We start from the raw sequence: 24,483 nt of genomic DNA, 5'->3' as shown, positions 1-24,483 counted from the left end.
GTGCCCGCGTCTCCCCCGCCCATCCTCCCGCCTCCCCTCCTCCGGGCAGAACACCCCTCTCCTCTGGCCGCCGGCTGTCAGTTCAAAGCTCTTCTTTACCGCCGTGCCCTACTCAGGACGATACGCGAACCCTGCGCGCCGAGCACACGCCGCTCCATCCCGCTCCCCTCATTCGCCGCTCCCTCCTTCCCTCACGAGCCGTTGCGCTGTGCGGCGGCGCCCCCGGCCAGCCCAAGGGAGCGCTGCCCGCGCCTTGCCCGCTCCCCCGCGCTCGGCCAATCAGCGCCCGCCTTTCCCCCGCTCTCGGCCAATCAGCGCCCGCCTCTCCCCCCAAAATGCCCCCCCTCCCCGGCGCGGGCCCGGCTCGCGGGTTCCCGCGCGCGCCAAGGTAGCGGCGGCGCTCCCGGGAAAAGGAGCCGGGAATGGGAACGGGGCTCGGAGCGGGGGTGGCCCTCGGCCCCGGTGCCTGCCGGTGTTGGGCCTGCCGGGGAGGGGGCTGCAGGTGGATGAGAGCAGTGCCCAGCTGAGGCTTTCCCCTGTGTGTTTTTTCTAGTATAACCTGCCAGGTGTTTTTTTTTTTTGAAGGTCGTACTCCCCAAACTTCTCTAGATTGCCTTCGGAAGTGCTTGTTTATATACGAGCTAGCCCCATCTTTGTTATGCTCCGTGTGTATTTGTGTCCATTTCTCAGAAAACGATGCGCTTTTTTGTTTTTCACCCCCCCCCTTTTTTTTTTTTTCTTTTCTTTCCTCTTTCCTTATAAGTTCCTCTGCAGAGAACGATGGCAGATGAGGGAAAAGGCCGCGTTCCCACGGAAGCGTGCGATGTGTTGGAATCGGTTTCTTTTCTGAGTGTAGAGGGTAAAGCATCACCCTTGGAGTCAACAGTATTGCCTAATACAGAGGAACAGCAGGTGTGCATTGGTGCATTCACAAGGAGTATTCCGGTCACGTTGGGTTATTTTTTGGTGGATTTTGTTTGTTTTTTTTTTTTAAGCTTTAATAAATGTTTCTTTGGTGAGAACTGCTGTACTCCTCTTCCCCTGAGATGTGTTTGATCCTTCTGCTTATTTCTTGTTGCTTACACACGGGTCATAACCTGCACCAAATGCAGACATATGGTCAATATTAAATCTGATGTGCTCAACGATGAGGGGAAAAAAAGTAAAGGGCTTCAGTAATTGCAATTTGATGTAATGAGACTGTACTGTTCTTTTTAATAAGCTTTAAAAAATACATGGATCCTTGATGTGAAAGCTCATTAGGTGCTTGGCAATAAAAATTTATAATGCTCTGCTGCGCTCGAGCAGAAGATAATTTACCCAGCTATGTAATTTTAGAGGGATCTGTTTCCTGGGTGACTTTTCCTCAGGTGACTTCACTTTATCTGATTAGTGCTGGTCACAGCTGGGCTGTGGAGAACTCTGGTAAATCCATCTGCTGAATGAAATGTTGCCAAAGTGAAGACAGAAACTCCTTGAGAAAGGAAGGAGTGCTGGGATCCCTCTAAAATGCTCCTTGCTATCAGTGCTTTACCTGGGAGGGGAGGCTGTTTTATCATGGCTGGGGAATGGAAAAGGCCACCTGAGCAACTGAGAGCAGTTTCCTGCTTGTGGCTGTGAGGAAGATGAGGGTCTGGTGCCTGGATGGTGGTGAGGAAGCAGTCTCTTGGGGCTGGGAATGTGTCAGTCAGGGCTAATGCTCCATAGGAAATGAAAGTGCTGGGTAGCAGCTGTTAAATTAACGCAGCTTGAGTTCAGTACAGCGGGAGCCCAGAAGGTGGAAGCACTGCAGTTCGTGTCTCCGATAGTGTGCTCTTGTAAAATCAAAATACTGCTTTTGTCGTGAAAGAATGCTCAAGGGAGGGGAGGGGGGCACACAAAAAAAGGGTTATTTGAGGACAGTAGAAGGGAAAGAGGTGAATAAAAGCCTAGAGTCTGAACTTGACATGAAAGGAAAGTGTAAGGCATTAATATAAAATGGGAAATGCCGTATCAGATGGTATGCTGATATGATTTGGGGCTGTTCTGTTTAAAAGGTGGCAATTATAACTGTGTTTTGTGTCTTTCTTCTTTTTAATGAATAGGTGTATGAGCCTTTGAAAGTCTTCTTGAGAGTGAGGCCCTTTTCCACAGCAGAGCTTGAAAGCCATGAATCCCAGGTTTGTTGTAGAGCTAAGAAATAACGTGGGTTCTTTTTCTCCCTTTGACAACACATAGTGTTGTAAGGCAGAACTTTCTTTTGCATAAGCCATGTACTGCCCTTATGTAGAATTATTGGGCATCTGGATAGATGAAATTTTTTTTTCCCACCCCCATGACTTTTAATAATTTGTATGATATAGGCATGCACACCTGTAGCTCTTCAAATTGTTTCAGGAGTTGTTTAGTGCATTCCTCTTTGGAGTGAGACATTTCTTAAAAGCAGGGAGGAAAAAGTGAACATTGAAGTTTGTCCAAATTTTTTTTTTGTTTTCATGTAGTTCAGGCTGAAATAGTTGAACTTCCAACCTTTTAGCTGTAGAATTTGTTTTGCATGGGATTAAGGCTTTTTTCTCAACCTCCAAAAGTAGAATGATTGAAAGATCTTCAACATTTTTAGTGTTTTCTACTTTCTTTACTATCACCTGCATCCAAGAAGAAAATGCTTGGTAACAAATGGAAGAAGCCCACACAAAACAATCAAGTTAGCCTCACTTCCTAATTGTTAAATCAAACAGATCAATTTAATTTTTAGGTCTTTTATTCCTCCTTGCCATTCATAATTTTCAGGAAAGCACCTTTGTTCCAAATCTGTGGCACAAAAAAAAGAAAAAAAGAAGTAGAACCCAAGACCTATTTCTTATAGTTACAGGCTGATGCTTTAAACAAAGACAACCAACAGGTTTTGATGGTTATAGAAATAATGATTTATGGAAGAAAACCTTAAGAGCTCTGGGGGAAATGCTGTACTTCTGTCAGCAATTCTCCACAGTCACCTGTGGGAAAGTAGGAAGTTGTGGTTTTTGGATATAAATGATGTGTTCAGTGCCAGAAATAGTGCAGCTCCTGCCAACTTACCTGCAGGGTTAGCTGGGGGAGACAAGTGGAGTGAATTGTTACCAGCTGGCTTCCATCTCTGCAGAGCTGACTGCTTTGGGCCTCTACTCACAGGCTTCTGTGAGGTTGGTGGCAGCTGGTGGCACATGCTGCACATCCTGGGTTATTCTGCAGCTCTCTGGGGTTTGGTACATCTGACCAGCACTCCTGTCCCTGCTGATGAGGGAGAAATGTTAAAGACTGTACAGGTTCAGAGCCTGGCACAGGGAGCAGTGATTGGTCTGAATTCAGACAGCAGTCTCTTAGAGCTTCTCAGAATCACAGAATAAGCTGGGTTTGAGGAGACCTGCAAGGATCATCAGAGCTCAACTTCTGGCACAGGACAGCCCCAGGAGTCACACCGTGTGCCTCAGAGCACTGTCCAAATGCTTCTTGAGCTCTGTCAGTCTTGGTGCTGTGACCTCTTCCCTGAGGAGCCTGTTCAGTATGCAGCCATCCTCTGGGTGAAAAACCTTTTTCTAATATCCAACCTAAACCTCCCCTGACAACTTCAGGCCATTCCTCCATGTCCTGTCACTGGTCACCAGAGAGAAGAGATCAGTGCCTGCCCAGTTTTGTTTCCCTGTGAGCAATCTGTAGGCTGCTCTGAGGTCTGTGCCAGTTAATTACTGGCATAGAGCTTCTGTATCAGTTAATGATCAGACTTGTTAATTGAGGCTCCTAGGAACAGCAGCACTTCCTGTGTACATACCACACATGGATTATTGATCTTAGAAGTTCTGGCCAGTCTTTGAGCATAAATGTCAGATTAAGTTACAATCAATCCTTTCAGATGATGCATCAAGACATTGTTAAGCTATACTGGGAGTTCACTTTGCATATTTGGTAGCCTATCTGGTATAAAATTAAGTTTCCTTCAACACTGCATCCTACATTTATCAAGTGAGTGAGTGTTTGGTAATTGTGTTTCACCTTTACTTAATTGAGAATAACAATCAAATTACTTGAAACTAATTCAGTTTCCTTCAGTACTGGTAACACTATTTATCAACCAAAGGGTAACTTACTTTACTTTGTTAATTCTGCTCCTAATCTGGTTCACACTGAAAATGACTGATGTGGAAAAACAGTAGATTTCTAGGTAATTTTGTTTTTGTAGTGACTATGCTAATCACAAAATACGAGGGTTTAGAAAGTGATCCCAAGGAAAAGTTGCTGGAAGGAATGTCAGTAAAAGTTTTTAGTTCTTAGAAAACTCCAAAGGATTGCCTTGACTTTGTTTGTACTCTGGCTTTCATGTGAAGTGAATATCTCTGTAGTGACCATGCCTTGAGATGATAATTTAATATAAATTTAACATTTAATGTAAATTGTGGGACTTCTTGTAGCTCTGGCAAATGGGTGAAGACACTTGGCTTTTGGGGGTTGTTGGAGGGGGTGTTCTTTTTTTTTTTCTTCAATTGACTTTCTTCATGAATAACTTTGTGCTGTGCTTTGGTTCACCTTGTCTTGTTTTTTAAGGGTTGTGTAACTATTGAAGATGCACAGACAGTAATTCTTAATGCACCCAAAGAGTCTTCTGCAATGAAAAACAGTGAAAGAGGGATTGGTCATGCTGTGCACAGTTTCACCTTTTCTCAGGTAGGCCAAATTATTTCAAATTTTTGTTGTTTTTTTTTCACTATAATGAAAGCTGAATTTTGTATTATGTCATGCAATATGATTTTTGTTTCTTTTGATTACATGTGGTACTTGCCTTTTAAAAAAAAAAAAAAACCCTGCTTATTAATTACTGATAAGCTGTCAGGAAAGCTGTATTACAATGGAGGTGCCTATTAGATGAGACAAGGAAGCTTCTTTGGCAGGTCTGTGGTTTTCTTTGATTAGATGCTACAGAAACATGTTGTAGGCACAAACTTACTGTGGTTCTGCTGTTCCTGCAGATCCTTTTATCTCAGAAACCTTATGTTTGTAGGAATTTATGTAAGCATGTACTTAGTAACTTCCTTTTGAAAGAATAGCAGCTTAACTGCTTGAACCTTCTATTCTGAAAGCAAATTTCTTTCAAATTTCTTGCAGTTCTGCATGAAGTTCTGTTCTTACAGTACCAAAAGATAAACAGTTCCAGAGATTGAGTTATTTAGACCATTGCAATGCTGATTTTCTCATAAATTGTTGGTAGCTGGTGAAGAGTGAGGAGGGAGTTTCACATCACCAGCAGAGCTCTTGAAAATGTCCACTGAACAGCATGTGCTCAATAGAATTCTGAGCGGTTTATTTTAGGAGTAGAAAAATATTCAAAAATGAGTGCAAGCCTGAGTGCCCCTCAGAATTAAGCAGCAACCTGTGAGAACCCAACAGAAAACATTGACTCAGAAGGGTTCAGGCAAGACAGAAAATTAAGCTGGTGTCTCCTACCCAGTCTGTTCTGAAAAATCAGTCATGTCTAATCAGTACATAATATTTTGGCTTATTAAACTTCTTTGTGCCATTTGTCACTCCTTTTTTTGTTCTTTCCCTTATCCTAGGTCTTTGGACCAGAAACTACTCAGAGTGAATTTTTTGAAGGTTCAATGAAAGATATCATAAGAGCATATATTAATGGAGTGAATGGACTGGTATTTACTTATGGAGTTACAAACGCAGGCAAGACATTCACTATCCAAGGTATAAAATATTTGCATGTATAAAACCCAAGTCAAATCCAATGACAATCTTTCATGAATGTTTACACTTAATTTTTTAATATTTTTAAGGGACTTCAAAAGATCTTGGTATTTTACCTCGCTCACTTGATGTGATTTTTAACCACATAAGAGGAAGACATTACCTGAAGATGAACTTCAAACCATATTTGAGCAATGATGTTAAGAAGCTAGAAGATGAACAAGTTAAGCAAGAAGAAGCCTTAAAAACTGCTCTTCTTGCATCACTGAAAGAGGTCAGTGACCAAATGCTTCTTAAAGCTGTTCTGTAAGACAGAAAGTTTTAAAAGTCTTTATTCCACTATTGATTCTTATATGTATAAAAATCTACAGTATGCATACTTGGTGAACTTTGGAATAATAAGACAATTGGCTGTTTTTGGAGCTCAGGGTGAACTGGAAGAACTTTGTACAGCACACAGTTCAAACAAAAAACCATCGCAAAGCCAAATTTCAATTTCTAGTGAGAAGTCTCCCCTTTAGAGGAGCAGGTCTGACACTGTGGTGACAGTAGCCTTTGCAAAGTCTGAGAGCCACATGACCTAAGTAAAACCTGGTTTTTGTTAAGTGTCTCTTCTTGCAGGTTGGATTCCCAGGCTGGATCTTGGTGCAGTCATTCAAATGCTTGTACCTAGCTCAGGAGAGATGATGGCACTGTCTTAGCAGAGGCAGTGAAGAAGGCAGGGAGAGCCCCTTTTGGTGGAAGCCAGTCTTAAGGCAGATTAAAAAGTTTATATTAACCTGTGGTTTATGTAACTTCATAAAGAAGTTTTCTGGTTCAGCAGGTGAAGGGAGATGCCACAAAATTAAGTGTCCTAAAAGGATTCCTTTCTGCCTTAGGGGACAGTATGTGACTAAGGCTGTAGGTAGGATAGACAAGTCTTTACTGTGGCAACCCTCCTGTTCTTATTATCTAGTGATTTGTGTTTCTATGATGAGAAACTGTCTTACCAGAAAATGGGTATCCATGTACTTGGGACTATTTTATACTTCTAAGTCCAGCTGCAGTTTGCTTGTTGTCAAATTCCTTTTGCTCAGAAAATTTTCCCCTGAACTGTGATTCTGTGCATTTAATCCCAGAATGCAGTAGGCTAAGCTGGTTATCATTCAAAGCAACTCTAAATTAATTCTGGGATGTACAGAAATAATGATCGAGTTTTCTTTTTTCTGTGGTCTTTAACACTAACCTTAAGTGCTCCAGTTAACTGTGAAAAAATATCCTCCTATGATTCAAATTCATATGTTAAGTTCCACATTAAATTTTGTTGCGAATTTAAATCCTGCAATCCAAAACTTTGTTTAGTCTGAGTCTGTTTAACTCTTGAGGAAATATCTCAGATGAAAAACCTGAAAGATTTGAAAGATTACATATTTCTTTTGAAAGTGTCTCTGAGTGTATATGCACATAGAGGAGGAGGGCATCTTAAAGAAAAGTTGAGATGGTTAGGAGGATAGTAAATAAATACCTTAAAAAATTTTATGGAAGCTACAGCCTTGAAAGGAAAAATCAGGAGCCTAGGATCTGGAACAAAAGGTCAATATCTTATTTTGAAGATAACTCTATAAAACTATTTCCTCCTGTTAAATCACAGTCTGACTTACTTGTAGCTTAGTAAGTGAATGTTGCAGCAGGTGATCTAGATGCTGATGCACTGCAGTGCAGAGAGAGCACCACTCCACCATCAGGAAGGACAGGTAAAGCTGAATCAGGAGACTATTACATGGCAGGACCTTGTTTGTGTGTTACAATGCTTCCATGGAGATAGCTCAACCATCCCCAGTTCTGATAGCTTGTGAATGAATAGCATCACTGTTTGGATGCTCCCTCAGCTGTAATTTGAGAGCAGATAGAGTTTGGTGGGCTTGGCTTTAGTTGACATGGATTTCTGTGGGTTCATTTCCCAGGCTCAGTTTACATACCTCACAGAAAGAGCTTGCTGTTCCTTTCATTCTCCCAGTTTTAACTGCTCTGAGTTACTGCAGCACTTAATGTCCCACTGTTTACGTTCTGTATGCAGTACTGCTGCAACAACTCTTGCTTAGCATGGTTCCTACCCTCCCTTCCTTCCCTTTCCTGATTCTTTTCTTGGGGTTAAATATTTTTTTTTTTACTGGATTAAAAGATTCTTTACCTGCATTCCTATTGCCACCTGTTATTGTGTTTTCTATTAAATGTCAGCTTCTGTTGTTGGCAAACAATGTCAGTTCATGTTCCCACTTGTTTTTAGCATCTTCATGCTCTTTTCTGTATTTCACCTGAAAAGCAGTGTAGCAACAGTTAATTCGCTCAGTTTTCTCACAATACCTTTACAAAAACTTATTACATGCACACGTCATGTAGTGCTGAGTTTTCTAAATTCCACTGCACTTTTGACATGCATGTGTGTCAGTTCCATATCTTGCTTGGCACTTCACCAACAATGAAAAGGACCTTTGCTGTGGTTAGGCTTCTAATACTCAAGAAACAATTATATAGACAGTCATCTTCTGCAAAATGGTCACTCGTATGATTTTGTTGTAATTCTATTCTATGTTATTTATCTTAAAAATGGAATACCTCAAAGTATGGCTTTGTGCCTCTCTGTAAGGATTCTGGTTGGGGTGTACCAAGTGGGTAACACTGGCATCAGCAGTCAAGTTAGTGCTGCATTTGAGTACCTCTAACCACTAGGGTTTGCTTCTCTGGATCTGTTCCCTCCTACTGCGGGATGATCCTCTGTCAGAAAAGAGAAATCAGGGTGAATGTCCTGATTTATAGGGGCCGGTGAAATATGGAGAGAGGGGTAGTATGTAGAGATTCTGGGCTCTAGTGGGAGTTCCTACTTTGTTACATTAGTTTTTCCAGAGGTAACTTCAAGGCTGTGCTTTGGTGAATCTTGGCAAATTCTAAACAGTTCTGTTGGTGTAAAGAAATTCAGCAAATATGTGTATTTAAAGAAACTGTATTTAAAGATGCTGTTGTCTGTTTTTCATGGCCTTTTAGTTCAGTCTAAATTAAACCAACATAGAGTGTTGCTTTGTCATAACTGAAGTCCTGCCACCTTGGCAGTTCCTCCTGGAGGAAACTTCTCCAGTTCTTTTGGGTGACTGAAGCCCTGTTCAGATTTGGTCAATGGCTCATAAAAGACACTCTGTTGCAGTCTGGCAGAATCCTTTTTCTTCTAGGAGTCTGAAGTTAAGTCTCCAGTGTTAGCAGCAACTGGCCACTAAAACTGGTTGTTGGGAGTAGCAGCAAGCAATAATTCATGTGATGGAAAGAGAATTTATTGATTATGGTTCAGTATTATTAAAAACATTTTACTTTCAGCCAGAGTAAGGGTGGCCTAACACTTAATACTACTTCAATATTTAAATCTTAAGTACTGGAATTGCTGTCATTTTTAACTTCTGCTTTTCTCATCATCTGTTCATGTGGATTTAATAGTCTTTTATTTTCTCAAGGAGACAGAGAGCATCTCAACTACAATAGCAAATTTCTGTGATATGAAGTTGGACTCTTCTCACTGTACTTCAGACAATCACCCTTCTAACTCCCTAGGTAAAGTGGAAAACTGTCATGTGTGGGAAAAACAAAATGTGAATTAAGAAATACTAGTGGGTTACTGCCAGTGGATAAAAAAATCCCTCTACTATACTGCAAAGTAAATACATATTGATTTTGACCAAATTTTTGTCTTCCTCTGGAGAAAGGGCAACTATATAAAAGTATTTTGATGGTTTCACTCCTTTTGAGGGGAGGAGGGAGACTTAGTTTTGCAAATATAATGTATAAACTGCTGGAAGTCTGTGATAAAGTGAGGCCATCAGCTTAGAACTTGGGCACATTCTTGTCACAGACTGCTGAGAAATCTGAACATTTTTGAAGAAGCTAAGGTTATCAATGTATATCGAATTGTACAACAGAGATGTATATAAGCCTTAGCAGGTGCTGTAGATCCTTTTATAAGATTCTATATACTGATTTAAACTCTCTCAATGAGTTGATCTTTGAACTCTTCCTCTCTTTTGGGTTAGCAGAGGAGAACTTTGTTCCACTTGACATTCATAAGACCAATATGCAGCAAAGAACACAAGCATCTGTGTGGATTTCCTTTTGTGAAATTTACAATGAATATGTGTATGACCTATTGAGTATTTTATCTACATCAAAACCCCAGAGGCGCAGAGTTTTAAGGATTTGTGAGGATCAAGGAGGAAATTGTTACATTAAAGGTAATAACACTGTTTTATGGCCTGGGCAGTTGCACAGAATTTCTCTGATGGTCAGAAATGTAAGTAAAAGATCTCTTTTTGCAGATTTGAAGTGGATTAATGTTCAGAGCACTGAAGAAGGCTGCAGACTACTAAAAATAGGAAACAAGAACCGAAGCTTTGCCTGTACTAGAATGAATGAGCAATCAAGTAGAAGGTTTGTTCCTCTAATTATAAGCATGCTCTGTCCCTTTAGAGGGGATGGGAGGGCACTTTAGAATGTCTGTGAAATGAACCACTTTTCAGTAATGGTTTAATACATCACTTGATTATTCTGGTTTTGTTATCAAATTCTCTCTAAAAGAAAACCAGGACAGACTCTGTGACTAGTAGTAGCTACATTTGGGTTGCTATTCATGTCTTTGGACAACCAAAAAGATCAAATCATGTTCATTTCTGAGTGCCAGCAGGGCTATGCATCTTGGCAAATGCTAGTGGTGCTGTGTGAGGACGCTGAAGTAAAAACTGGTTAATTTTTCATAACTGGCAGTATAATTCTTGGAAACCTGGAGCCTGTCACTGGGGGATATAGGAAGGAACGGGTCATGTGGTGTCTTGCAGTGCTGCTAGATTTTCTAGATGCTTTTAGATTGCAGTGTTCAAGCTGAGTATACTTGGTATCTTAAGAATTAAACCCCTACCTTTTTATCCAGCTCTGGACAGGGATTTGGGAGAATCTGGCTTTTGATGAAGTGAGAGGAAATAGAGGAGGTTGTATAATTTCTATTGAAAGTGCCTCCTTTCTTGATTTTAATGACCTCTTAATAATTTGTCCTTTAAGTGTGGAACGGCTCTGTTATATTTTTAGCTAATACAATCATATTGTTACTAAGCCTGCTTTTTTCTGTAAAAAGCAAGAGTTATTTTATTCTGTATTAGCTAAAGACAGCTGATGTTAAAGTTCATGCTCTTCTTACAGAGTTTTATGCCTAGAATGCCCACTGCTTAAGGAATATACCAAAGAAGATTGTGTGCTGTACTTCCTGATGAATCAGAGAAACTGGGCACTTCTGGTTTTGTGAATTTTCTCTTTGGTTTCAGACAGCATGCCTACTGCCTGTATGGATTGCTGTCTAAACCAGTTACTGGATTTTTCAAGTGTTACAAGCTCAACCTTTTTGGAAAACATGTTTATTTTAAAACCAAACAAGTAACTGTGCATATTGAAGTAGGCAAAATTACAGGACTGTAAAACTTGAATTTATTTCCTTCCCTCCACCCTTTGTTTCTAGGTTAATTCTTCAGATTTGCTGAGTTCAGATACTGCCAAGGGTTTTCTATATGAAGTGGCTACATGACTACTCTTCTTTGGATCAGGAGACTTTAGTGAACTGACTTAGTGTTTTTCTCCAAGACAGTTTGTAGGCTTTATGTGATATTTTTCCTTTTCTTTTGTGAAAAGAAATAGAAAGTCATAAAATACAGTTGTTGTTTTTTTTTTTTTTGCTGCTGAATGAATGCATTGCAAAAGTAACTAATACACCAAGATAACTAGTGAATTAATTCTTGTCCTGTCTTCACCACTGAGCTTTCTGTAACATACAAATTTTACTTTGCTTCAGTGACTGCTTAATTTTCATAACTGATTATTAAAAAGAGTTTCTTTCCATTCCAGTCACAGTATATTTTCCATCAGGCTACTCAAGCTAACTGATGAGCATCAGCCTCGTGTTCTTGGAGTATCAGAGTAAGTGAATGCTTCATGTGATTACCAGCAATGTAAATATTTTGGAAAAATTATTAAGGTGTAAGCATGTCAAACTACTGAACTTTTTGATAATAAACAAATTCTGCGAGAGTTGAGGAGGAAATCAGAACTCCACTGAGCACATAAACTGACTGGAAGCTCAACAGGGACAAGCACAGAAATGTTTTCCTGTCTCCTACTCTAAGGTTTTGCTGGAGCAGCTCTGTCAGCAGTGTGTAAATTGAGGAAAACCTGTCTTGTGTCACATTATGGGGAGGTGGTGGCAGAGTAAGACCATGCAGCACCAGATGATATGTCCTGGTAAGCAGAACTGAAGTGCCTGGCTGACAGAGGGTGATCTCTGCAGCTGGAGGGCAGCAGTTGCTGCTGAAGGGCCGAGGTGCAAGCTGTGCCAATCTGTCTTTCTGCCCCGGGACCAGACTGGACTTCATGGGCCAAATGTTTGTGACAGCACATTTAGTGTGCTCCTAGAATGTGAATTAAAATCTGTCATCCCAAAAGAATTCTGGTGGCATCATCTCAGACTGTTCCATGGTCCAGTGGACAGTAAGAAGGGACCATCAAATGATTTGCTGAAATACTGTTCTCATTAATGTAAAATGCCAATATAAGTGCACCCTGTGAGAGCAGTGTTAAGTCCTTACACTTAAGTCTCTGCTCTTTTCTGGTTTAGGCGAAGCAGCCTTATCTTCTGGCCTGAAGGCATTTAGATACCTTTTTTTGGGATGGTGTGTCTGTCTTTCTTTGGATTAATTTAGCTTGATAGAGAAAAATGAAGACAGCCTGTAACAGAATGTTTTAATTCAATCCTAGCTCCTACTGCTTTCTCCCTTGTCTCTGCTGAGCAGGGGTGGTAATAAATATGCTTTACTGTGAGGTAACACCTTTAAATGTCAGATGTTAGTGATAAATACTCTTAAGAAAACATAACTTGAGAAAATGACTGCATCTGTATTTTTTTTGCTGTTCTCTGTCATAGTGGATCCCCCTGGCAAAACTTGCAGCAGCTGTTAGGTGAATGACAGAGTTTGTATGTTGTTTAAGGAAGAAAAAAGCTTTTCATCTTGTGCTGGAAAGGATGAAGAACATAAGGCTTTCATACATTTGAAATAGGTGCCTTAAGAATTTGTATAGGACTTACTTTAGCTGTATGAAAGGTTATGGTCTTACAAATTATTTAAATAAATTTATGTATGAGTAATGGTATGGTCACATAAGTTATCCAATTTTCAGAGCTTCCTGTATTTCAACAGCTTTCCTAATATAAAGTAAAAGTAATAGAATTCCTTGATTATCCAGAATGATTTTCTGATTGTACCCTGTTGTGCCACAATTCAGTGGCCTGAGTTTAGCAGCAAATAATTCTATTGCCAAGCAAAGAGCTCTAAGGTGAGCTGGGAAGGACTTCATATGTGTGTTCTGGATAACTCTTTCATGCAGGTTGTCCTTCTGTGACTTGGCTGGTTCAGAGAGGTGTAATAAGACACATGTCTTTGGAGACAGACTGAAAGAAGCAGGAAATATTAATAATTCTCTTCATATCCTTGGAAAGTGCATTGCAGCACTGAAGCAAAATCAAAACCCAAAGTAAGTGACAAGTTTTAGGTGGAAACACGAAGTATCCCTTTATATTTCTGTAAGCAGTTCTGCAAGCACAGAGAAAACTGGAAATTTACAAAATCTTTTAAGTCTTCTTTATTATGGATGTCACTGTAATACCTGCAGAGTTCTCCATAACTGGTGGTGTTTGTGGAGAGCAAAAAAAGGTACTTTGCAGTAAACTACCAACATTTTTTAGTGTATGAATCTGAACAATACACTTTGTACAGAACTTCAGTTTTGTCTTCGCTTCCACCTGCAAATTATACAGGTATATTTGTCAGGCAGCTGATGGATGACCTGTACTTAACTTTTGGCTTGTTCTCTTGTTCCACCATCTGCTTTGGAATAATAGGAAACTGTGATGCAGACACCATGCTACTTTTACTTTTAAATTGTGCAGTTTGTTAGAAAGCCTATGAAATCCAGCAAAGACCTTGCTCTATGATGTAAAATCACTTAGGCTTAAATATGAGCATCCTACTGGACGTCTTCCCTGAAAGAGAGAAACAGAATTAATGTGAGCTACAATAGCTCACAATATAATTTTTTTCCCACAATTTAATTTTAATTTTTTCCCTCCCTGAGGATGAAGCCAAGCTACATTCCATTCAGAGAGAGTAAGCTGACTCGTCTGTTTCAGCCTTTTTTCTGTGGGAAAGGCAAAGCTTGTATGATTGTAAACATCAATCAGCATACTTCCACATATGATGAGACACTGCATGTAATGAAATTTTCAGCTCTAGCCAGACAGGTAAGAGTATATCTACTTTCTCTGTTTTTTTTTTTTTTGTTTTTTTTTTTTTTTTTGGTTAGCAGTAATTTGTGAAATGATCAGGTTTTATGGATTTTAGTGTGGTTTGGATTCTTGATTCTTCAAATTAGTTCTTCTCTATATGACCTCTCTCTAAAAGGCTTCTAGTAGCCTTTCCCATCTTCAAACCTATTTGTGGTAAGAAGTTAAGACAACTGCAGCTGTTTGACTGTTCAGTTCTACACCACTGATGTTCTGTGTAAAGCACAGGGCACTTTCAGATGTGACTGATTTATACCATGTATCTGAGCAAATGCAGGATTTCAATTCTAACTTTTGATGAATTACTTAACCTGGGTGCAGTTAAACATCTGTTGCACAAAATGAGTTGTTCAGTTCTTGGACAGTTGGTGGTGGTAAAAGGAGTGTCATCTTCTGTAGTCTAAATGAGACATTTTGCAACTGCATTGCTCCTATTTGGCTAAAGTAAGTAATTAATGCAAATAATTAATAATAAAGAAGTGTCTTGGCAAGATTTTCCTCCATATTCATCAATACCCTTAGGTGGATCCCATCCAGGCCCACAGACCTGTGTGTGTCTTTGTGCTGTAGCAGGTCAATGACCATTTCCTCCTGGATTATGGGGGCCTCATTCTGCTCTGTCTCAATCTCCCCCTAAATTCAGGACTTGGGTTTGATGTTTGGCCTTAACCCCATTGAAGTTCCCTGAAGCTCCTTCTTGCAGGGAGTGGGATGGTGGGCTATGCTGTGTTTCGTGGCAGAAATACAGTAATTTTTTAGTCTGGAGCCACAGATGATTTCTGTCATGTTGTTACTAGTCTGTAATAGTATGTCTAATATGATCTCAGAGAGGAAGATTTTTCTGATTATCTTCAGGTGTGACTTTTGTTATAAATGTGTACTGTGGAGAAAAACTTCTCTGATGTGCTGTCCTATGGCATAGTTACTCAAAGTCTTTATGTAAATAGCGTGAATTTCTGAATCTTGGTCATGTTGTTTCAGGAAGGAGCAAATGTTGCAGGGATTTTCTGCTTTTTATTAACTTTGCAGGAAACTACACCAAAACCCTTATATTTTAGGGGAAGAGAAACCACCTGTCTAGACAAGTATGCTAAGTTTGCTAGCAGATAAGATTTCCATTTTCACTCTTTTTAGAATACCTAAGTCTTATGTTCACGTAAGAATTACGTTGATGGATTCTTCTTTTTTCTGCTAAAAGGCATGTAAGCTTTTGTTGACATTCATGTAATCATTAAATATTGTGTAAATAAAACAATGCCTTCATGCCACTTCTTCCTGGGATCCTGATACCTACAATATTGACAGCATTGGTAAATAATCTCTGAATTTTTCAGGTTATCCAGACAATCCTGCCTAAAAATTTTGGTTATTTCCCACCAAAGCTAGTTGGAGGTGATGGCAAACCTGTGATGCACTTTGATGCTAACACATCTGTAGATGACTTTGCTGACAGTGCTGAAACCTCTGCAGAAGAGGAAGTGGACATCACCATTCTGAGTCATGAGGTAAGTGCATGTCTACTTAGAACTGCGCCCAAGGAAGCAAGTCTCTTAGTTCTAATACTGTTTTAGCATAAGAGATGTGCTGAAAGCTGCACCAAATGGGAAGTTTAAGTTTCTGTTCAGTGTCAGACTGACTTTGAGTGGCCTAGCTCAGTGTAGCTGTGGAAGGATGCCCTGTGGCTTTCTAGTTAGGTCAAGTGCTAAATTTGGAATTCAACTGATTGCCCAACAAGAAGACTGAGGAAGCAATACATATCTTTAAAATAACATAATTTAGCTTTTTGTGCCTTTTTTTTTGAAACAGCAGTAACAAGTTAAGATGCAGCATTTCAAAACCAAAGATATACAATCTAATAGCAATAAACTGTAAAAATCAAGTAGGTTTTATGTTCTTATGCTGTACAAACTAGTATTTAAATGCCAAAACAGAAGTGAACTTTTTGATAGTGGACACCACCAAGATGGACACAGGATGTATTTGCAGTAGAAATTTGTATTTGAAAATATTTAAACTTTGGTGCAGACCCCTAAAAAACATAAGTTTGTAAAAAGTACCCTCTGTGGATGTCTGCCTGTATGAATATTTTGTTTGAGATGAATGTCAATATGTGTTTCAGTCTTGGTTTTTGAAGTGAAATATTTTAAATTTAGGACCTCTTGAGAGCTGCAGAGGACCTAAAGGAGAAGCTAGCTGCAGAAAGGCGCAGTAAGCTCCTTCTGGAGGTGAAGATCCGTAAGGAGATGGCAGAAGCAATGTTTCGGCAGCTGCTGGAAACAGAGGAAGCCTGGAGGCAAGTCCCCTTGCAGCCTGCTTTGAGGCTGAGGGTTCCACGTGTGTAAATGCACACATGTGGATGTGTGTGCATACAGGTGTATATTCAGGACATTTCTAGTCGTGTTGTTTAGAGAAGACAGGGCTGCACAATTTCAAAACATCAGAAGGAAAGGGAAGAAAGAATATTAAACTTGTTCAGATCAGCCTCTTCCCATTTTCAATGAAAAAGTAATGCTGTTTTCTGTTCAGCTTTCCTCTGCTGAATGTGTAATTACTGGAGCCTGTCCTGGCTTGTTATTGCTACTTAGCAGATGTGGAAGATTGCTACAGGTACCCCACTGAGGCTATGATTCCAAAACACACTCTGTCATGTTAATATGCATGCATGTGCTTAAGGTAGTTTGAATCAGGCTCTTTTGAGCTCCCCTGCATGACTTATGAGCCACTGTTAGTTTACTATCTATTACTGTGCCTTTATGAATTATCTTATGAATTATGAACCCTGCACTGATGTTAATTTAGGAATTTTTTTTTCAAGTCCAGATTCCTCAAGCTGAGTTCACTTCCTCTTAGCTCTTCTTTAAATCAGTTTCCTGCTGTTTGAATTGTTCAAAAAATTAGCACCGAGTTGCCAGCTATGGTTTAACCCCTGCACTAGCTTTAAAATTATGTTGCCTTTGGCCCAACACATGAATTAGCATTGATGCTTTTTCTCTGTTGAGATGATTTTCTGCAACATTGATGGGGCATGTTGTTAAATTTTGACAGTAATGTGGAAAGTATTGAAAAAATAGATGGGGAGGGACTTCTCACAAGAGTATGTAGTGACAGGAGAAGAGGGAGCGAATTCAAACTGTGAGAGTTGGTTAGCTTGGTTGCTATGAAAAAATTCTTTACTGTGGGTGTGATGAGGCACTGGAACAGGTTGCCTAGAGAAGTTGTGGGTGCCCCGTTCCTGGAAGTGTTTGAAGGACATGTTGGAAAGGTTTAGTGAAAAGTGTCCCTCCCCACGATAGTGATGTGAGATCTCACAATAGGGATGTGAGAATTAGATGATCTTTAAGGTCTTTCCCAACCCAGGCCATTTTCTGATTCTATGAAAATGGATTTGGCATTTATCTTAAATGGAAAAAAAGAAAAACCAACCAAAACCCAAAGTGAAAGATGGCCCCAGGTTGCATGCTTCAAATATAACATCTAAATGGGTGTGGTCACTTCTGTTGCTGTATGTTGGTGGATTTTCTTGATTTTTATGATTTTTTTTTCTGGCAGGTGTTAACTGTGTTCTTCTATAGCATTTCTTTGGTATATGCCAAGTAGAAGTTACACTTTAGTGCAAGTCTGTAGGGTCATTAAGACTAAAAGGAAAAAAAGTGCTTTTTTGCCTTTTTGTTTCACTATTTCTGATTAGAGAAATAACTTGAATATTCTCAGTTGAATGCATGTAGTCAAATGCACTAGCTGGAATGCAAAGTTAGTTATATTATACATAACCAACATGTTCTCTTCAGCAACCGCTTGGAAGACATGAAAGACAGCTATGAAGAAAAACTTGAGAGCAAATTTGAAATGTATAAAGAAGCCATTAAGAAACATGCATATATGTGTGCAATGGAACAAATTGAAGAGCATTATGTTCCCATAGAAGAATTTCTAGCTGAACAAGAGAAAGTTGAGGTATGACTTGGCTGCCATTAAAGTATGCTCTTCAGATTTTGCTTTTCTTTAACAGAATCATTCTGGGATTTTGAATGTAACACTAAACAAGAAAAATAACTAGCAGTTCAGCCTTGCTGCTCTGTATTCAATGATCACCATAAGCATCCAGATGTCTTTTTTCTGGCACCACCTGTAGTGCACACCTAAACCTCTTTATTTTTGAGGGCACAGTTCAGTTAAATCCGAGTAATTTTTATTTTTGTGGTGCAATGACTGGAACACCCAAGGGAATGATGTATACCGGAGTCTGGCTTTCTACAGATCTTTGGCATCATAGGATGTAGATTAAAATGCTGCTTTGAAAAGGTGATGGGGAATTTGTTACAGGATACCCATTTTAATTATAACTGGTCTGGGGGTGGTGGGAGGATTGTGGGATAAGAAACCCATGAGAAATCCAACTTCATGCAGGAGAGAACTGAATCTCCTGAATGTACTCAAACATAGAATTGCTCAGGGTTGGCATCAGTGAGTTGCAACTCCTTTTGCAATGCAGCCAGGTCAGCTATGAGCAGCTCAGTTTTCTAACCTCTGCATGGATGGTTAAGTGCATGCAGGCAGCAGATGAACCCTGGGGGTCTGGTTGTTTCCCGAAGGTTTTTAGTGGAAGAGTAGAACAGCTGTGGTGTCCACCAGAGGAGCTTTCTCACTGCACTCTCCTTTTCTGGAACTGATAAGTTATCACGCTCTATGGATAGACAGGTTCCTTTAAAGACCTGAAAAGTGAGTTTCTCTTGCAGACTTTGGTATAGAAATATTTCTGCTTTTACAGCTCTCCATTCAGGTGCTGACAAGCAACACCATATTATGTAATGGACTGTGTTTTTCCATCTCCTTCAAATTTGTCTCTTTTCTTCACTTGGACTCTGTTTCCGGGTTCAGTTAAATCCTAGCTATAAACTATATTAGAGTGGACAAAAAGAGTTTTAATAGTGCTCCTCTACTGGCCAAGAGGCTGCATAAGGGAAGGTTCAAAGAGCAAGATGCTTTTAGTAGCAAGTCAGATAAGAAACTGAAATCCCTGAGATGTAGAAGGGTTAGCTGACAAAAGAGAGAACAGCATGAATCTGAGTGGGCAGCTTCAGAAAATCAGAATTAGATGAATAACTTCTCTTGATGATTCCACTTTTTTGATTTCTCACTCTGAAATAGCACGCCTGCAATCTGACAGATACGGGAAAAGAGTTTGAGATTAAAATGTGGCTCTGTGAAGTATTTTTTTCCTTAGTTAGCAAGCTAACTTGCAACAATGTTTAGCACAGACATGCTAAAGTTTCCTTTCTGCCATATGGTTACTTTTAATACAGTTTGGAAATCCTCAGACTGGATCCAGAGTTGACTCCTTTGTAAAGAAACTTCCTCCTAGATGTTTTTGTGACCTGAGTGTTATCCCTTACTGTGATTTCCTAACCATTGCCTGTGAAATAATTTAAAATTACACATGTGTGTGGTGTAATTGCAGGCTGTGCACTAATGCATCAGATCAAGCAGAAGTGCAGACAAATTCTAGCATATGCCCTTATTTTGTTGCAGGATAGAGAGAGGAAAATACTGCAACTGGAAAGGCAACTTGATGAGCAGTCAGGGAGGCTGTTGGCTCTGGGAAGCCTGAGCTCGGATATTCCGACTTCTGAGAATAGCATGGAACGAGGTAGGAATGTAATCTGGGTATCCAAAGTTCAGTTTTCTCCTGGTAATGTGTATAAACAAACTTTTCTTTTGCCTTCTTTTTCTTATAGATCTTATGGACAGCACATTGAAGAGAGCCAATGAAGGATTGCAGAAACAATGTGAAGAGAAGGAAGAGGTAGCTCCTGCTTAGTATTTATCTGGGGATAATGATTGTGAACTCTCTCATGGCTCAATGTTTGAAGGATGTGCATTGTAGACAAAAGCATGAAGATTCCTACAAATGGGCATTGAGCTTATCAAAAAAAGTCCTTGCTCAGTTGTGGATGACTTTTGCCAGAGACTGTTCTGGCTTTATTCTAGTTTGTAAAATCATTTGCTACTGTAACAAGACATGGTGAATGTGGTGTGAGTTGGAAGTAAGGAAGTATGTTTAGCTTTGTGCTGAAATTTATTGTAAATATTGCTGCCATGACCTCAGAGCTTTCCTTCCTGAAAGGCTGCCTGCTTCTGCATAGGGGAACAGTTACAGAACCTGGTAATAGTTTAGATTTTTAGGCCTAAAATAAAAAATAGTGCCTTAAAGCAGTTCTTTCTGGAAGTACTCAACTCCACTATCACCCTAAACTTAAGGAGAATATCTCTGTTCTTCAAACAAGACCTCTGTGCTCTGAGTGCCGTATAGAGGTGGGAATTATGGAAAACAATAATTAAGTATGCATTTTTATTCTATTCCTTGAATGATTTTCTTGTAAAGATACGGTTCGTTTCCCATGTTTAAAGAGGATGTGGGAAGAAGAGAAGACATAAGTCTTGCTCCTTTCTCTAATATCAAATATGAGCAGAGATTGGATAAATAGTTCCAGCTGGTTCTAATAAGCCATGTAAATAGAAAATGAACTTAAATCCCTTTCTATTAAGAAAGAATACTCTAAAATTAACTTTTTTCTTACCAAGTTTAGTGTCTTGTGCTAGGGCTGTAGGATTTGTTTTGCACTGTTTTTGAGAACTCTACTTTATTTTCCCATGTCACTTTCAAATTTTGGTGAAAGTTTGGCTTTTATGCATGTTGTGAGGATACAGTTATTGATGGTTTTGTGTGGCTAGAAAGTGCTAGAATTATGAGATTGATTCCTGGCAATAACTGAAGTGAGAATGGTTTAAACCAGTTCATTCCATCAGTGCCTTTCTGCTGCTTTGCCTCAAAGGTCAGTGCATATGTGACTTGTAATTCACCACTTTTTTCTTCCCATTCAGCCATTAAGCATGGGCTAAAGGTGTGAGGGTTTTTTAGCAACTCTGTAGAAGTAAATCAACAGTAACATCTATTTTTCTGCTTCAGATTTTTTTGCCTCTTGGGTCTTAGGCTTAATCCATTAATTTTCCCATCAGAAAGGTGAGACCTTCTGTGCTAACTGTGCTCCAATGTGAATAGTATTAATGAGACAAAAGTGTTCTTTCAACCACTCCTACTGAAATGGAGCAGGCTGTTCCAGATGTAGCCTGGTCTGTGCTGCTGTGTGTTGATTGGCAGCTCTGTAAATCACAGTGGCTTCAACTCAACAGCCTTTGAATGCTCCAGATGCATTTTATCACCTGAAAGGATGAGCTGGGACAGAGGAGGTTGAGAGAAGCAGACTTTCTTGTTTCGATCTTGCAGTTTGCACTGCTTTAGTCATAAACAAAATCAATGTAAAACATGGTGTTCTGAACTTCCATGTGTATGGGCTTTATTTTCAGCTTATAAAATCTCTGAAGTTTAAAATACAGAAACTAAATGAATCCCTGCTAGAAGCTAATGAAGGCTACAGAAAAATGGCAGAAGAAAACAGTCAACTGAAGCACACAATCATGCTCAAGGTTAGTCAATGATTTAAAAACATCTTTAACATGGCTTGTAACTATAGTTGTACTGGCTACTTCTGCATATTTTACATGTAAAACCACTGTCAAATTAGCAATTTTTTTCATATTAGCATTTTTTCTGTGCCTAACTTTGTGAATTATGAGCTCAGAGCCCTTGTGTTTCACTACTTTACTCTGGATCTTGTAAGACAAAACTCATTTTTCAACTTAAGTGATAGACTCTGTCAATGGGGTAACTCTGCTGACAAAGCCTGATAATCTAAAGATGTTATGAATTCTTGTCAAGCAAAGAAAATACTGCTTAGAACTCATCATGAGGCATTTTGCTGAGACAAGCAAGGTGTCAGTGCACAAATGCCACTGCAACAAGGCCTAAGGATCTATGGCTTTAAAGCTATACTGATGGTCCTGCCAGAAGTGGCCAAACTGGATGAGAGATATGGGCAGATAAACTATTTAATACAGAAATAGACATCTTTCCTTCAAAAGCAGAGACTTCCTAAAGTTTACTGCATCTGACCTCAGATAGATTACTAAACAAAAAAATGAAACTTCAACTCTTGGCACTTGGAATCTATGCCTTACTTGTAGTCTGCAGGTATAATAACTGCTTAGTGATGTCTTTCTTTGAATATTAGATTACTTTCTGCATACTTTTTAGTTTAAATCTGAGACTGAAAATTATTTGACTTGAACTTTTTAACTGGAAATTACCTTCCTATCCCTTATTAATAGGAAGGTGATTTTGCTAACCAGAGATTAAAGGGTGTATTTAACACTCTGTATTCTGCCCACTCAAAGCATTTACTCAGTCCTGGTTAGCAGACTTATGCTGTGAGAGTTTTGAGTTGCCCAGTTCTGCTTTCGGAAATTGCAAGGCAGGGAAGCCACCTTTATCTGGTTCCTAGAACAACATCAATTCTTTGCATGGTGTGGCAAAGCATTTTAGCATCAGCCTCTTAGAGTTGGTCTCTAACTAGATTGTATGGCCCTGCAGTTTGCTGGGTTTTTAATTACTTTGATGCAATTAGAGGAAATGGGTAGTGAATGGCCATATGACACTGCAATAACAAGGGTGTTTATGGGTTTAATAAAATAATGTGAGCCAGAAAATTAACTGCATGAAAGAGACAGACCATGGAGTGTTCACATGCTTAACACAGCCTTATCCTCATAGGACCAAGAAATGGAAAGTCTTCAGAACTGGGCTAAGCGTGTTCTTGAGCTTGAAGAAACAGTGTCTTCCCTGCAAAAGGAGCTTGAAGAACGGAAAAAGAATTTCTTCGCAGAGGAGTCAAAACAGCAGAAACCCAGGAGAGGTTTGCTGGCTAACCTGAAATCCACAGTAGCATCCACTGCTAGTTCACCTCTTGGTAAAGGCTGGGGGAAGTATGAAGAGGCTTTACCCTATTCAAGAAAATAAGTAATGTTGCCTCATAAAGCAAAACAATAATATTTGATAAATCAAAGTGTGCAATTACTAGGCTTCTTTATTAGTCTTAAACTGTTGGCAGCTCTTTCTCACTCTTAGATGCCATCTTCGCTGTCACATTGACAGAGAAAAATATTTAATACAGAACTTTAATTGAACCAGGGTTGAATTTAGAGCTATAAAAGTTTGAGTCTAGACATGTGCTTTTACTGTTGATATAGTGATGTGATTTGAGAAATAGATATATTTTAATTCTGGAGTATCATGGTCTTCTGTACTGATAAATGTGGGTAAGAATCCATGTCTTTAGTGCAATACAACAAATGTGTGGTTCATGCAAAGTGGGATGTCCCTCATCTGCTAGTCACTATGTTTTTAAGTTATTTTATATATTGTTGATTCCTAGAAATCAGATGGTTTGTAAACTTAATCCTAAGTAGGTAAAATAGCATGGTTCTTCAGTTAATATTTTGGTTTTGACCTGGAGACTCCCTTCTTGGGACTTGCTTCTAAGCAAACTCCTAAAGAAGGTGATGAAATGAAATCTGATCTGGCTCCTTGCTATTTTTATTCAGCTAACTTGGCTTTGTAAATAAATTTGTTTAAATAAAATTTGAGTTTCCACTAGGAATATGTATTAAACTTTGAAACATGTATTTAATAAAATTTTCCATTACTAAATTCAGCTCTGACTCATAATTTTATAAGTCAGCAAAACCAAGATAAGAAAAGTTCATGAAATTAGAGCCCAAATAATGACAGTGATTGATACAGGATGATCTTGATTTGAAAGAATCATATCCTTGATTATATTACTTAGCTTTTTATCTAGTAGCTTAAGGATGGAAGACTGGAGCATGATAAAATTTGAAGTAGCTTTCCTAAAGCCCTTTCCAGTCAGTGAAGGTGAGGGGATTTTTAACTACTGTGGAAGTACAATGCCTGTAATTGCTGGAGGCTTGCTGTGGAATCTGTAAGTAAATTGGATTGATCAGCCCCTGCAAGTGAGTTTCTCTCAGTGGAAGGGGCCTGAGCTCAAAGCAAGAACCTCTCCCTCCCTGGGGGGACAGTAGGTGGTGCAGCCTCCCCGTGTGACAGAGGACAGCCCTGCTCTGCTGTGACTCCCCTTGCCAGGTTGCTGGGAGTTTTGGGCTGCTCTGTGATCAGAAATCACTCTGACATCTATTTAACAAGGCTGCAGAGGTTGTTCTTCAGCCATTGCTGTCCTCGTGCTTTGAACTGTTTCTGTTTAAATACAGGGTTATCTGGTTTTAGTAGTTCTGAAGGCCTATAATCCCTGCAAGGTAGGATTTCTAAAATATGTCTACTCCCACATAAACTATTCCAGCTATTAAAAAATATTTCGGTGTAGTTATATGAGACACCGAATGCTGCTCTCTTGAATAAGAAAGCTGTTATGTACAAATTGCTTTAGGAAAAGTAATTAAAGCAGAAGTTTAAAAAA

General features: G+C 39.4%; 1 protein-coding gene across 1 annotated transcript; it reads left to right on the top strand.

Moving 5' to 3' along the window:
* The first annotated feature begins 372 nt into the window (after positions 1 to 372).
* Positions 373 to 23,686, top strand: LOC131565551 (kinesin-like protein KIF20A). The gene is made up of 19 exons (XM_058816497.1): positions 373 to 388; positions 764 to 912; positions 2,085 to 2,159; positions 4,558 to 4,677; positions 5,565 to 5,703; positions 5,793 to 5,977; positions 9,183 to 9,279; positions 9,756 to 9,953; positions 10,038 to 10,149; positions 11,608 to 11,679; positions 13,141 to 13,287; positions 13,888 to 14,053; positions 15,430 to 15,600; positions 16,249 to 16,388; positions 17,884 to 18,049; positions 19,625 to 19,742; positions 19,831 to 19,898; positions 21,461 to 21,580; positions 22,764 to 23,686. The coding sequence occupies exons 2-19, from the start codon at positions 781 to 783 to the stop codon at positions 23,007 to 23,009; spliced, it is 2,472 nt and encodes an 823-aa protein (XP_058672480.1). The 5' UTR covers positions 373 to 388; positions 764 to 780; the 3' UTR covers positions 23,010 to 23,686.
* The last annotated feature ends 797 nt before the right edge of the window (positions 23,687 to 24,483 follow it).

The sequence above is a fragment of the Ammospiza caudacuta genome, chromosome 1 (genome assembly GCF_027887145.1).
Source record: "Ammospiza caudacuta isolate bAmmCau1 chromosome 1, bAmmCau1.pri, whole genome shotgun sequence".
Taxonomy (NCBI): Eukaryota; Metazoa; Chordata; class Aves; order Passeriformes; family Passerellidae; genus Ammospiza; species Ammospiza caudacuta.
The sequence above is the reverse complement of the archived record's forward strand: the minus strand, read 5'-3'. Positions and strand labels throughout refer to the sequence as shown.